Below are 14,861 nucleotides of genomic sequence, written 5' to 3' on the forward strand. Positions count from 1 at the left end.
GTGGCTTAATATCACTCCTAATTCCACTGTCATTTTTCCCCAGAGGGTGTAGTTACCTTAAGTAGTCATGTAATTTTCAAATATAGCACCAGATAAAGATTCACACAGTAAGGTAAGGAAAAGAAAATGAAATTATCCTACATATGGTTTAAGATAAATGTGTAGAAAGGAAGAACATGAATCAAAAAATTCTGATGAGTAAGTGACTCTAAAATTAAATGTAAAGATTCTGAAGTTGTGTAATTATAGGTATACAAATAATTCTGAATTTTACTGTTCTTTGTTTAAAGGTATTAATGTAGTGCTGTTCCTGTTGCTAGGTCCAGTCTTGTTCAACACCTTCATCAGTGACCTTGATGGGGGGATAGTGGCCACCCTCAGCAAGTTTGCTGATGATACAAAGTTGGGAGGATTGGCTGACACGCCTGAAGGACGTGCTGCCATTCAGCGAGACCTGGACAGGCTGGAGAGCTGGGCAGTAAGAAACCAGATGAGGTTTAACAAAAGCAAGTGTAGAGTCTTGCATCTAGGGAGGAATAATTGCATGCACCAATACAGGCTGGGGGATGAGCTGCTGGGGAGGAGCTCTGCAGAGAGGAACCTGGGTGTCCTGGTGGACGACAGGTTGGCCATGAGCCAGAAGTGTGCCCTCGTGGCCAAAAAGACCAATGGCATTCTGGGGTGCATTAAAAAGAGCGTGTCCAGCAGGTCAAGGGAGGTGATCCTCCCCCTCTACTCTGCTCTGGTAAGACCTCATCTGGAGTGCTGCGTCCAGTTCTGGGCTCCCCAGTACAAAAAAGACAGGGATCTCTTGGAAAGAGTCCTGCGGAGGGCCACAGAGATGGTGAAGGGCCTGGAGCATCTCTCCTATGAAGAAAGGCTGAGTGAACTGGGTCTGTTCAGCCTTGAGAAAAGAAGACTGAGAGGGGACCTGATCCAGGTCTATAAATATCTAAGGTGTGGGGGGCAGAATGGCGAGGACGGACTGTTTTCAGTGGTGAGTGGAGACAGGACAAGGGGAAACGGCCGGAAACTGCAGCATAGGAAGTTCCACACAAACATGCGCAAGAACTTCTTTACAGTGAGGTGACGGAGCACTGGAACAGGCTGCCCAGGGAGGTGGTGGAGTCTCCTTCTCTGGAGATGTTCCAGACCTGCCTGGATGCCTACCTGTGCGACCTGTTGTGGAGGACCTGATTTGGTAGGGGGGTTGATCTCGATGATCTCTAGGGGTCCCTTCCAACCCCTACAATTCTGTGATTCTGTGATTCTGTTCCCAGTGAGAACATTCTCTGTGGAAACAGATACTAAAACATTCTTCTTAGCTGCTCAGGAGAACATAAGCCAGCACCAAGTAGACACCAACAATGCTGTACACATGCTGCTCTAAAGAATTAGGCCTCTCATTACATTTTTTCTTCTACTCACCTAGAATATTTCAGAAATTTATCCCTTTTTTCTTGCCTTGGTTGGAACATTGTTGCTGCACTGCCTAACATATTTAGAATAATGTTTGTAATGCAGGACAAAATAATTGTTTGTAAAAAGGAAAGGATTGAGCTATTGGGAATCACTGCCGAGAAAATAAGATCAGCAGACAGTTGTTGTGTTTTGGAAGTACAGACTCAGATTAACCCCATCTCACCTCCTGTTTTATGGTTCCTATGATTAAGCCTGTGGGCTTTCCTGTGTTTTTCCATGTAATGTAGCTGTCTGTCTGAGGTACAGCAAGAAAAAAAAGTCAAAAAGTGTTTGGATAGTCACTCAAATTCTTTCACTCAGCAAGGCATACTGACAAAGAGATTTGAAATAGTGTTGTATTGCCAAAACACTGCTCTGTTTTGATACCTCAAAGCAGCTTTACTGCAAACTGGGATAGAGTCTGAAGGTGAGGTCAAGCCTGAGTGATTGTCTGTACTACTTCTGTAACATTTTCTCTTTGTCTGTTAACAATGCCAGCTGGCACTGTCTGAGACAATGTCCTTTATAGTTCTAAGGATAATAAATGCTATTTTTAGTACACAATATGGACAAGGTTGTCAGGCTTGGCTCCCTCAACCCTTTTCCCTATAGCACTGTCTCAGAAGACTCTGCACCATCAACATCTCCTGCATCCTTCCATGTCAACCTATATGCATACAAAATATACTCATAGACTATGGCTATCCTACCAAAAAAGACATTTTAATGAATATTTCTGGGTGCCAAAATGCCATTGTTTATACAGATCATATTTTTAGAATGTTCTCCACTATTTCTGTCTGTTACAACCATCTCTCTTTCAGCAGTTCCTGAAGTGTTCTTAAAGAACTGGAGAGAATAAGATACCACTCGCAATAGGCAACATCATTGTAGACTTCTTTGGAGACTTAAAAAAATAAAGTAGTGTTCATGGAGAATATTCTATGCTAGATGGTGCCACCGAATGCTCTTAGATGTGATTAACTTACTGCTGTAGAGTCACAGTTTAACAGCAAAAAATATGTATACTACTCACCTTAATACAGATAACTTGAAGTACAAACACAAATAAAAATCACATGGAAAATAAATTACTGAGGGTCACAGAGGAAATTCAAAATCAGCTTCTGTGTAGGTTGAATACTGGAAGACCTTATCTGTACTCAATGCAATAAAACAGACTCCATCCGTGTTATCTCCAATATATGTTAGGACACGCAAAGAGAAAATTAGAAAGGTGAAAGTCCAACAAGAACTTCATTTGCTAAGGCAAATTTATCAGATGCAGCAGGAAGCTTTACCACCAAGGATGAGGAAGAGGCTGAGGTACTCAATGCCTTCATTCCTTCTGTCTTTAATAGTTTTCCTAAAGGTACTCAGCCTGAGATGGAAGAGAGAGGTGAGGAGCAGAATAAACCTCCCACAATTCAGGAGGAATCAGCAACTTGCTACTCTACCTGGATTGTCACAAGTCTGTGGGTCCAGATAGGATTCATCTAAGAGTACTGAGGGAGCTGGCAAATGTGGTTGGCAAGCTGCTTTCTATTGTTTATTATTATTATTTTCCACCCTCATGCAGAAGAAATTCCATCACCCAGCATAAGAAATCAAACAGAGGAGGCAGAAAATCAGCATGTCTGAACAAGGACCTGCTGGTGAAACTGAGGGATAAGAAGAAAAACTATAGGTGGTAGAAACAGGGACACATGGCCTGTGAATAATATAGCGACGTTGTCATGATAGCAGAGACAGCATCAGGAAAGGCAAGATGCAGATAGAAATGAACTTAGTGAGAGATGTGAAAAATAACAAGGGTTTTTTTACATACTTTGGTCAGAAGAAACAGGCAAAGGAGAATGTTCCCCCTCTGATAAATGAGAAGGGAAAGCTGGCTTCAACTGACACAGATAAGGCTGTTAAGGCTGATAAGACTTGTGATACTCAATGATTTCTTTGCCTCAATCTTCACTAGCAATCCCATAGAATTTTCTAGAATCCCCTATTCTAGAATCCCCTATTTTCCCATAGAAAAGAGCAATTCTGAGACCACTTCATGAGACTGACTATGTATACGTCTATAGGTCTAGACGACATGCATCCCAGAGTCCTGAAGGAGCTGTTTGATGTGGTTTCCAAAGCATTCTATCTTATATTTGAAAAGCTGTGCCTGTCAAATTAACTGAAAAATGGTAAACATTGCTCCTGTTTTTAAGAAAGGAAGAAAGAAAGACCTGGGATACTAGAGGCTGGGTAGCCTGTTGTTAGCAACTGGGACAATGGATCAGACTCGTAAAAGATGTTAAGATACATGCAAGACAAGGAGGTGATCTGAGATAGTCAACACAGCTTCACCAAGAGCAAATCATACATTATTGTTCTTATGGCCTTCTATGATGGAGTGATAGCACTGATGCACAAAGGAAGAGCCATCTAATAAGGGCTTTGACGGTCCCACACCATATCCTTATCTCTGAATTGAAAAAATATGAATTTGGAGGCTGGACTGTTTGGTGGATAAAGAATTGGTGGGAAGGTTGCAGCCAGAAGGTTGGGGTCAATAGCTCTATGTGGAGGTGAAGGCCAGTCATGAGTGGCATCACCCAGGAGTCTGTCTTGGTACCTGCATTTTTTATTGTCTTTATCAGTTACACAGATAATAGAATCAAGTACATCCTTATCTAGTTTGCTGATGACACCAAGCTGAGTGGTGCAGTTGATATGACAAATGAAAGGGAAATGCCATCCAAAGAGATCTGAACAAGCTCAAAAAGTTGGCCCACATGAACTTAATGAGGTTCAAAAATGCCAAGTACAAGCTGTTACACTTCAGTCAGGACAATCCCAAATATGCATACAGACTAGGACTCACTGGGTGAAAGTCTGTGGAGAAGTAATGATTTCTTGGTGAGCAAAAAGCTGGGTGTGAGCGAACAGTGTGCTCTTGCAGCCCAGAGGCCAACAGTAACCTGGGCTACCCATCAACAAGAGAAGGATGTTTTTGTCCCTCTACTCTGCTCTTGTGAGACCCCATCTGCAGTACTGCATCCAAACCTAGAGCCCTCGGGCTGAGGAATTGTTGGAGTAGGTCAAGAGGAAGGCCACAAAGATGGCTAGAGCACCTCTCTTGTGAAGAAAAGTTGAGGGAGCTGGCAGACAAACAAAAGCTTGTTTGGCTTGGAGAAAAGAGTACTTCAAGAAGTCCTCACTGCAGTTTTCCAGTACAAGAGAGCTTATAAGCACAAAGGGGACGAACTTCTTACACAATGTAATAACGATAAGACAAGGAGAAATGGTAGAAAGTAAATGGCTTTAAAGTAGAAGAGAGGAGATTTAGATTAGATATTAGGGAGAAATTCTTTACTCAGAGAGTGATGAGGCACTGAAAGATGTTGCCCGAAGAAGTTGTGGATGCCGCATCCTTGAAGGCATTCAAGACCAGATTGAATGGTGTCCTGAGCAGCCTGATCTAGTGGTGGCAGCCCTGTCCATGGCACAGGGCTTGGAACCAGGTGATCTTTAAGGCCCCTTCCAATAACAGTCTTGGTCAACCAGGAAGGTATCAGACAACTAGAGACTTGCAAATGTGACTCCCATCTACAAGAAGGGTCAGGAGGATCAAGGGAATCACAAGCCTGTCAATCTGACCTCAGTTTTGAGAATGGTCATGCAGTCATGCAGCATGTGTGGGACTACCACGGAATAAGGACTAGCCTACATGGATTCATGAAAGGCAGGTCCTGCTTGACACACCTGATCTCCTTCTATGACTATATAATCTTGTGAGTGAATGAGGGCAAGGCTGTGAAGGTAGTCTGGCTAGACTTCTGTGAAGACTTTGACACTGTCTCTCACAGTATTCTCTTGGAGAAGCTTGCAGTCCATGGCTTGAACAGGTGTACTCTTCCTGGGTAAAAATATGGCCAGCCAGACAGACCCAGAGAATGATGGCAAATGGATTTAAATCCAATTGGTGACCAGTCACTAATGGTGATCCAAAACACAAGCAGTATTCTGGTCTAGGAGTTTGGGATCCTTGCTTCTGATGGCTGTTTTAATGCCAGCTAAGTGTTCAGCAACCCCAATTGTTATGTTCTGAATTTCCCTGAAACTGGACAGGTAGTTTTGTTCACCAAGGCTCTACACTAATACCTAGCTCTAAGATCAAATGAAAGTCGCTCTAATTATGTTGAGGATAAATACAGATGCTGTGAAAATTCCCAGGAGGGCTTTATGATAGGTGTGCTCTGTCACATACAAAAAACACTATTATTGACATACACTTTGAGATAAAAGATTACAAGTATCTTTAAATTCTATGAGAGGATTTGAATCTTGCCTTTCCCTACTCAATCTTTCCACTCTCCCTTTTATCAAATGTATTTACTGTATGTACTTGCAATAAACAATTTTTATGCTAAATAATTCAGAAAATGCTCTCCAGGATTCAGGTCATCTCTGGCTCCCTTTGAGCTCTGTTAGGGAGAGCAAGAATACAGTGTACAAATCTTGGACTGTCTTTTCTGCCCATAGACCAGAAGACTATCACTAGTAATAATGCTGAATTGCTGGTGCTGCCTTCTCTCAGATTTTCATCCACAATAGCCATTCATTATAGCAATATTAAAAACTTACACAAAATTTTAAAATCTTTTTTCTTCCTAACATGAAGATATCTCTCCAAGACAAAGGTGAAAAAAAAAAAAAAAAATAACATGCCTGCAAGGAAAAATCTTTTCCCGTTTCTAAGTTTGGCAACTGATCAGACCTATAACATCTTGAAAACACAGCAGGCTTCCATTATGGAGCTGGGAAGGCATTTCCCCATCTGTTCTTTTCACTTAGCTATTTCATACAATATTTGTGAGACCATTTTTACCTGTGATTATGTAGAATATTTCCAAAGCAAACTGAATAACATGATTTTAAATATTATTACTATTAATCATAAGATTGACTATGAATATTAATCAGAATATTTTTGCTTGAGGTAGATTTCAGCTAAAATGCTGTCATAAATAATAAAAAAAAATTGAGCTGAGTATAAAGTTATGTCTGAATTACTTCTCACCTTGATAGCCACTCAAATTGCTCTTCTAAGAGTATATGCTAATCTGAGTAAGGCTTACCCTTTTCAAAATTAAAAATTGATGTTATTTATGAGTAGGCTGGAAATGTAGAAGAGGTGTCAATTCAATCTAGTCTGCTTTAGGGTGTGAGACATGAGTTACAGAACTTGGTTAACAGCTGGCTGAACGTAAGCCAGTATTGTGCCAGATAGCCAAGAAGGCCAATGGCATCCTGGCCTGAATTAGGAATATTGTGGCCATCAGGACTAGGGAAGTGATTGTCCCTCTGTACTCAGCACTGTTAAGACTGCACATTGAATACAGTGTTCAGATTTGGGTCCCTCACTACAAGGATACCTAGTTGCTTGAGCACGAGCAGAAAAGAGCAACAAATCTGGTACGAGTCTAAAAAGCAAAACATACAAGAAGCAGCTGAGGTTAACTGAGGCCGTTTAGTCTGGAGCAAATGAGGCTGAGGGCAGACTACAGTGTTCCTTACAACTACCAGAAAGGAGGCTGAGCAAAGGAAGTGCCAATCTTGATTCTCAGGTGACAAGTGATAGGACCGAAGGCAACAGCCTCAAGTTGTACCAAAAGAGCAGGAAGATCTTCTTCACAAAAAGAGTGGCTAGGGATTGGAACAGGCTGTCTAGAAAAGTGGTAGAGTTGTCATCCCTGGAATCCTGTGGATGTGGCATGGCACTTAGGGGTATTGTTTAGCCATGGACTTGCAGTGTTAGCTGATTGGTTGGACTTGACAATCTTGAAAGTCTTTTCCAACCAGTGACTATAGAATTATAGCAATCTAAGGTGAGTGAGTCTGTAGAGAGGTGGTTACCTCAGGCAAGTGCTCCTGGAAGGGGGTACAGCATAACAAACCCACAACTGAGCCTAAAGATGGTGTTGTTTCTAAGGGCAGTATCAAAGGCTTCTCTATCATCCTGCTGAAGAATTTCACTTCTACAGTCATCCTAGTCTATATTGCTGAAGATCTCCAGATCTGTGTGGATAAAACTTGTGTATTTCTCAGATTGATAAAGCCGTGCTTTCCACATTGGTTATTTAAAAGAGAGAGAAAGCAAACAAACAAACAAAACAGATGAAACCTCTGCAAATGTATTTTGGGATGTTTTCTCATAAAAGAGAAAGAGTTATGCAAGAGCATATTTTCTAGAAAAAAGAAAATATGGTGAATTCCAATAAGAAATAAAATAAATTGTATAAAAAGCTAGAAATTAATAATTAATGTTGGAAATGTAAGCTACTGCACCTCACTGAAGTTCAGATCATTTTGTCTAAGCAGTGAGGAGGCAGAGATGTCAGAGGGTAGAAATTACAGAATGGAAGCCAAGCAAATACAAAGCAGCTAAAAGATCCATCCATCCGTGTACATACCAGATATTCCACTATTAAGAATAAAATTTAAAGTCTTTTTTTTTTTTTCTGGCAGACTTTGCAAGTGTTTAATTTCTTCTCCCACCTGCATCTCCTCAGGAATAATGTATTGAACTGAGTAAGATATTTGCATTATTCATGTTTGCAATTTAACAAATTCATGGGTACACAACTCAGAAAAATATCAGAAAGTAACATTCTCTATGCTTCTAGACTTCTATTAAAAGGTTTCCAGCTGGAGACATTTGTTTCATAGTCATATGCTTTTTTTCCTACTTTTAGAGCTACTATTTTAACCCACCAAATCTGTTTTATTACCCAAAGCGTCTCCTTATTTCATCAAATAATAATCTTTGAGGCAGAACCTTTCTTTTTAAAATTCAGTGTATATGAAATATGCTAAATATCCCTGTCTACTGTTACAGTAACAGCTTAAAAGAATCCCTAGGAAGTCACTTAAGTGAAACCTCTCTCATAAATTTAGATCAGCTATCTCTACTTAAATTATGTTTTGCAAGCAGTTCCTTACAGAATCCTGCAAAATTGTTTCCCTTTTCACCCCACAAGTCATGTTAAGTTAATAGGTCCTTAATTGCTTGCTATATCTCATGTCTCTTTTGTGAACAATTTTGCCAATTTCCTGTTCTTAGAAGTGGAACGAGTTTTCAAGCAAGGGCGTAGCTGTATTAAGGATAATATGGTTATTACAGCATAGCGGTAGAAATGCACAGCCAAGAGAGCAGCCACATTTCAGGAATTTAGAAACACAGAATACAAATAAAAGACATGAACAATTTAAAATTTGTATTTGTAAAATATTATTTGAGAGTCAGCTATTGCTGCTCCATTTTAAAAAGTATTCAAACCAGACTAGGTGGAAGTGACACTGGGGAAGGGTCACACTCAGGCACTGTGTACATAAGTTTGTAGATTTTGTCACGTACACTGCCAAAGAAAATCAGGCTTGATGATGAGTACATGTGCATAGAGGCTGGTGACCTGTAGTTTTCCTATCAACATCAAGTGGCTGTGACCCTGGCTGCAAGTCCAGTCCACACAGACGCAGAATCTTAAGAAAGGCAAGCTGTGCTCATCTGCTGAGGGTGCCTCACCTCAGTCCCTCCTGTCCCCTGTCCTCCCAGAACATGGAGCCATAAGACTGGCTGAACAGTGAGGAGTCTTCTGCTCAGCTCCAGAGGCTGGTCTGAATCCATATCTGACAGTGAACATCTTTGAAAACAACACAGATGATAGGCATGACAGTCCAGGCTTGAAAACAGGTTTCAGTCTCCACATAGCTGCCAAAGCAATATAGGGCCCGAGGTCCCCTCCAATTGCGGGGGCTGTTTGGGGTCGCCACCTCTTGCACAGGAATGCCATATAATCATGTACTGTGGAAGAATGCCCTGTGCACTGGCTACAGGGAGCGTAGCATCCGATCACTCAAAGACAGTAAAGTTGAAAATGGTGCCTACTTATCTTAATGTGAATGCCATTTCAACAGCATTTTATGCAGCTGAATGCATTTGGTGGTGGTTTGTATGACAAGACATCTTAATTAAAAAGACATAACATTTGGAGTTTTTGTCTTTTGATCTAGAAGTCCTGAGTTTGGTGTTCTCATATTTATTTTTTTCCCCAAAAGGTATAAAATGCTGTTGCATTCCTCTTGAAATCAAAATATTAGTACCCATATTGAAAACAAAAATTCTGTAAAATACTTCTAATGTGCAAAAGAGGAAATTACTTCTGTGATGCTGCCATTACTTTCCAACTTTTTCCAGCAGTATGAGTGTCTCTTTATTTCAGTAACTCAGTAAATGTTGGGAAAATCAGTCCTTTGTATACAAGAAGTGCACTAAACAGAGGAGAGAGAAGACTCAGTGCAATTCACTTCCTTTGATTAAGTCTATAGGGAAAATGTGGCCTTGCCAAATTCAATTTATTATGCTGGAGGAAAGAATGGTTCTCTTAAAAAAGCCCAGATTCAATTATAAATATAAGCAATTATGTTTGGGTTTTTTTTTCTTTTTTTTTTTTTTTTTTTTTCTTTTTTTTTTTTTTTTTTTGCAGAAGGTCATGCATACAAGAAAGAGGCATATGGAATTGTTTCAAGAGTTAAATCAGAAATTTCAGACTCTGGACAGATTTCGGGATGTACCAAAATCAGGCAGCATGGTAAGTTTTCCTTCCTGGATATTAAAAACACGCTGTGCTGTAACAATAACAATGAAGCAAGAGATCTTTGAATTAAATATTATTTCCTGTGAAGACCTCATTTTATGCTACTTTTATATAGCCTCAAGAATGAGAACAAAAGATATTTAAAGTAATCTAACCTATGGTGAGACTCATTACATTTTGCAACTAGACCATAACTAACTCACTGACATCATTACAGATGACAAGAAATTGAACTGTAGGGAACGCATTTAAAATCTGTATGTGTCTCCTATGTCTAAAGTCCTTTATATACAGAAAGCAGCTTCATAATTTAATTTGCCCAATAGGGTTTTACCTCTGGCTAGGCAAGCAAATATTAAATTAGTTATAACAAATAAGTCCATCTAGAGTCACCTACACATTAGAGTGCCCAGAAAGAGCACAGAGTCACTGTAATTCTGTCTTTCCTTTAATAGGCCTATAAATATTTTGCATGTGAAAAGCAAAAATTAACTCATCCTGAATTGACTTTGCTATCATCATAATTCAGATTTGTAGACACACACACACACACACACAGGCATAACACCCTGACTATATCTGATATGATAATGAGAGCAAGGAAATAGTTGATTCTGCCTAATTAAAACAGGTAATTTAGTGTTACATACTTTCTAGCAGTAATGCTATGATTAGTAATAATTTTCTATATAACTTTATAAAGTGAAAATTGCATATTGAATGAAAGTGAGCTAGAATTGTCTTATGTTATTTCCTCTATTCTCCCCTCTATTTGAGATTTTCTGTTCATGTAAAGCTTGAATTCATTCAAAATCTCACAGGTGGTCTTCATGGATGAGTGGTGCTTACTCTGTTTCATATCACTGGTGTTTTTTGAAGGGTCTGCTAATAAGAGCTGTCTAGAGGAATGGTCATCCTGTAAGGCAGTCAGAGAGTGATCCAGATACCTAAATACCAGAATCTCAGGCCTTTAGACAGCCTCAGATATCTTAGTCTACAGCAGAGTATAAGTGGTGATGATAAGACTCACACCTCTATTTAAAAATAGGGGAGTTCCAGCAGGATGTCCAAGGGGATCTTAAACAAATGTGAAAACGTTTGATTTTGGCAACTAGCATGTTATAGCAGAAATCACTGATGACTTTTGTCTCTCTCTTATCCTAATCCAAAAGTATTCATGGACAGTCGAAAACAGGCAGCTTTCAGTCTGCTGATCCTAACATGATGCTACATGAGCTCACCAGCCTGTAAAGCAATTCTCTCTCCCATTCTCAAGGAGTAGGTTTCTGCTGCTCCACCATTCTCCTGCCCCAGTTCAAATGCAAGCTGGCAATCTCTACCTCAGACCACTCCATATTTCAGACAGCAGGCACTCCTCAATTACATTCCCTTCCCTTCCCTTCTGGTGCTTTTCTACATAGCCACTACTGAAATGCTGGCTGCTGTTACTAGATAATTTGGCCATTCCTCACACACTACATTTCTTGCAAAGGACAGGGCTTGGCTGGCAGCTCAGGTGAGCAGCCTGCCAAAGGGCCAATTGCTCACAGAGAAAGACAGTCACAGCCTGTCTCCCTGCAAAGCTAGTTCCTCCCTCTGACTCCTGTGTCTCATAAGAGCGCTTTAGGGATCAGCCTTATAAACAGAAAATACATTATTTCATCTTCGTATTCAATTCTTTTTTCTTCTCTGTTCTTCAGGAGAATTCAGCGCCAAACAAGGTTCCATGGGACAATTTCAAAACCACAGGCGAATATCAACACTATACAACGATAAATGTATTAGACACAGAGGCAAAAGATGCTTTAGAACTAAGACCAGCAGAATGGGAGAAATGTCTGAACTTGCCTTTAGATGTGCAAGAAGGTGACTTTCAAACAGAAGTTTAACAAAAATGAAAATAAACTGAACAAAACAAAAACAAAAAATTAATTGCACTGACAATAAAGAAACTTTGGGAATCCTGACACTCCTGTCTGAACGTTGTGACTACTTTATGCCAGGCTCTCCCCGTGCCAAATGTCAGTGGTTTTTTCGTACAGTTTCTTCCCACTAGTATGGCTAGTGGAGAACCAGGTGTACAATTCTTACCATCGTGTGTTGTAAGTACCCGTGGAATGGATTTGTAAGGTAATCTTTATAGATAAACCTCAAGCAACGATTCATGTTGTAACAGCTTCATTTGGTTTAGTTTTCAAAAAACTTCACCATGAAGCACAATGTATATATTTATGCAGTTTTTAAAGTTTATAACAGTCTGTTTGGCCATTACTACACTTTTTACTTTATAATATAAAAGCAAAGTTTTTGTCATTAAATGAATGTCTGTTGAGCTACATTCTTCATTGCTTTAAATGCAATAAAGTAATAATCTCACTTTTATATGAATAATATATTTCACATCTTTATTATTGCAGTTTTCTCTGGAAAGCTCAGAGTAGCTTTCTCTGCTGCAGCTGTGTATAAAATATTTAAAATGTTGTATGGTGTAAATAAACCTTTGTCTACATATCAGTTTCTTAGTGCATTTTATTCTGTATTTGTTGATCTTAAATTTGCATAAAGTTTTCTTTAAAAAGTACACATGCTGAATATGTATTTGGAGTTTTCATAGTATATTGTTCTATCTCCTCCAAGGAGTTTCTGTATTACTAAATTTGTAAAGCCATTCTGCATTTTCTTAGGATATCCTCTGTGACAATGGACCATATAAGTTGGACTTGTCGGAATACTATTACAACTGTTCTATTTTATACATATTTTTGTTTTGTTGAAGAAAGATAACTCTTGGAAAATAAGTTGTTTCAATGCACAGCACCCCGGGAAAATGTTGATTTAGAATCATTAATTTTTTTGCATGTTCTTGTTGCTGTATAACAACAAGAAAGACTTCAAAGATAAAAATTCTGAAATATTTTTGACAAAAAAAAAGAGTCTGTTTCATATTATAAATCAAGAGCTCAGTGTGATTTATGTTGCAAGTACAGTTTAAAAAAATAGGAATAAAAAGGAAGAGTAAATCTGTTCCATACTCAGAATCAAAAGCAGAACTTTGAAGCCTCTCCTCATCTACAACGTTGCTGGGGGAAAGTGGGAGGGTATCTCAAACCTCTGGGAGCCAGATTTCTAGAGAAAAAAATTACCCAAACTATTTTAGTGCCTGCTATGCATAATTGCATATGCCCCATCCTACTATCTGGACTGATCTGAGAGGAAGAAACACGACCTCTAGTTTGTCAGGCAGAAAAAAGGTACTCGAGTACAGAGATGTCAGGGAGAACTTTACTTAGAGCTTTGGGAGTAGGAAATCCTTCATTCATTGAGAGGATGGCTTATCATCCTATTATTTTCCAAAAAACAGTCTAAGGAGAATCTTCTGCAAAAGCTTTCTCCTCTCTGAATCCTAGCAGAAAGGCAGTGCTTTCTCCAGGCCATAATAAAGTCAGGGAAAAAGAAAAAGGAGCATTTGGAATAGGCAAAAGCCTATTCCAAATAACCAAGTAACTCATTCGAAGTGCAGACTTCATCTAATGCTTCATTTAATCTTTGCGTTAATACAAAAAAAAAAACAAAAAACTAGCTCCCAACCTGGTACCAAGTCCTCTATCCAGTTTAGGGGTCCAGAAATTAGATGTTGAAGTGCTTAATCCTGCATTATGTCAGACAGTCTGAACTGGCCCTCTGTCAAAAGCCTGACAGAGAAGGAGGCAGCTGGCACAGCGAAATGTGCGGTCTATGGACATCACGCTGCTGAGATCTGACAGTGCACTAAAACTCAATTCTTCAGAAGGAGAGAATATAAGTTCCCAAATATTAATTTCAGTCTTTCTCCTTCTTTTTTTTTTTTTTTTACATCAAGTTCTAACCTAAAAGGTTTTAGTTTTCCCTCAAGATAAATATACAATGGAAAATTCACATTTTTTAAGGATTTCATCTGGCATGGTTGGTATTTCTCAAGCAAAGCAGGTTTTGCAAAATTTCCATTTTCAAGACTAAATCAGAAAGCTTAAGCTTCCTGATCCAGCTATAAGCCTTAGCATCCTCCTTGATTGATCAAAATGTAATGCAAATCCAGAGCACCTTGGTATTTCAGCAACTAGTGCAGAGAGAATTTATATAAGCCTTACACCAGCAGTCTAGTTACAGCAGCAGGAAGCTTAGGGTAGACTGAAAACTTACTCAGAAAACATTATAAATCAGTCTACACTCAACGTGCTGCTGACCCAGTTGTGCCGTTATTAATAACCCAGTTGATGCAGGTTTAACATTTTCCTGAGTATGTACTGCACAGCAGTTGCAAATGTACTTTCAGTGTGTGAGCAGCAATGTTCAGTGCCTTTTTAACCATATCTTTTACTGCAGTACTCAGAAAGTCATATGGATTTTTGTTTTTCTATGTATTTCATGTCTAGAAATCTTAAGAACGTGCTGAAATCCACTGTATTAATGTTTTTGCTTCATATCAATACAGAGTTTGTTTTTCATAGACAAGCTGCAACACAAAGTCATGGCTTGCTGCTCAAGAGAGCTGGAGAGGCTGGAGAGTTGGGTGGAGAATAACCTTATGAAGTTCAACAAGGGCAAACACAGGGTCTTGCACCTGGGGAGCAATAACCTCATGCATCAGTATAGGTTAGAGGCTGACCTGCTGGAAATTAGTTCTGCAGAAAAGGATCTGGGTATCCTGGTGGATAACAGGTTAGCCATGAGCAAGCAGTGTGCTGTTGAGGCTAAGAGGAATGATATTCTGAGTTC

The 14,861-nt window shown here is 39.4% G+C and overlaps 1 protein-coding gene across 9 annotated transcripts in view; it reads left to right on the forward strand.

Annotated features, from left to right (window-relative positions):
• ADGRB3 (adhesion G protein-coupled receptor B3) overlaps positions 1-12,620 on the forward strand; it is a 458,265-nt gene extending 445,645 nt beyond the window's left edge. For 8 of the 9 annotated variants that reach the window (XM_052690547.1, XM_052690635.1, XM_052690191.1 and 5 more), the window contains 2 exons: positions 9,996-10,100; positions 11,807-12,620. In XM_052690547.1, the coding sequence (XP_052546507.1) occupies positions 9,996-10,100; positions 11,807-11,995 (294 nt within the window). In that variant the 3' untranslated portion in view covers positions 11,996-12,620. Of the gene's footprint in view, positions 1-7,977; positions 8,385-9,995; positions 10,101-11,806 lie in introns of those variants that run through there. The other variant, XM_052690794.1, reaches the window with a different exon arrangement.
• Positions 12,621-14,861: the final 2,241 nt, after the last annotated feature.

This window comes from Tympanuchus pallidicinctus, unplaced genomic scaffold (assembly GCF_026119805.1).
Source record: "Tympanuchus pallidicinctus isolate F22 unplaced genomic scaffold, pur_lepc_1.0 scaffold1, whole genome shotgun sequence".
Taxonomy (NCBI): domain Eukaryota; kingdom Metazoa; phylum Chordata; class Aves; order Galliformes; family Phasianidae; genus Tympanuchus; species Tympanuchus pallidicinctus.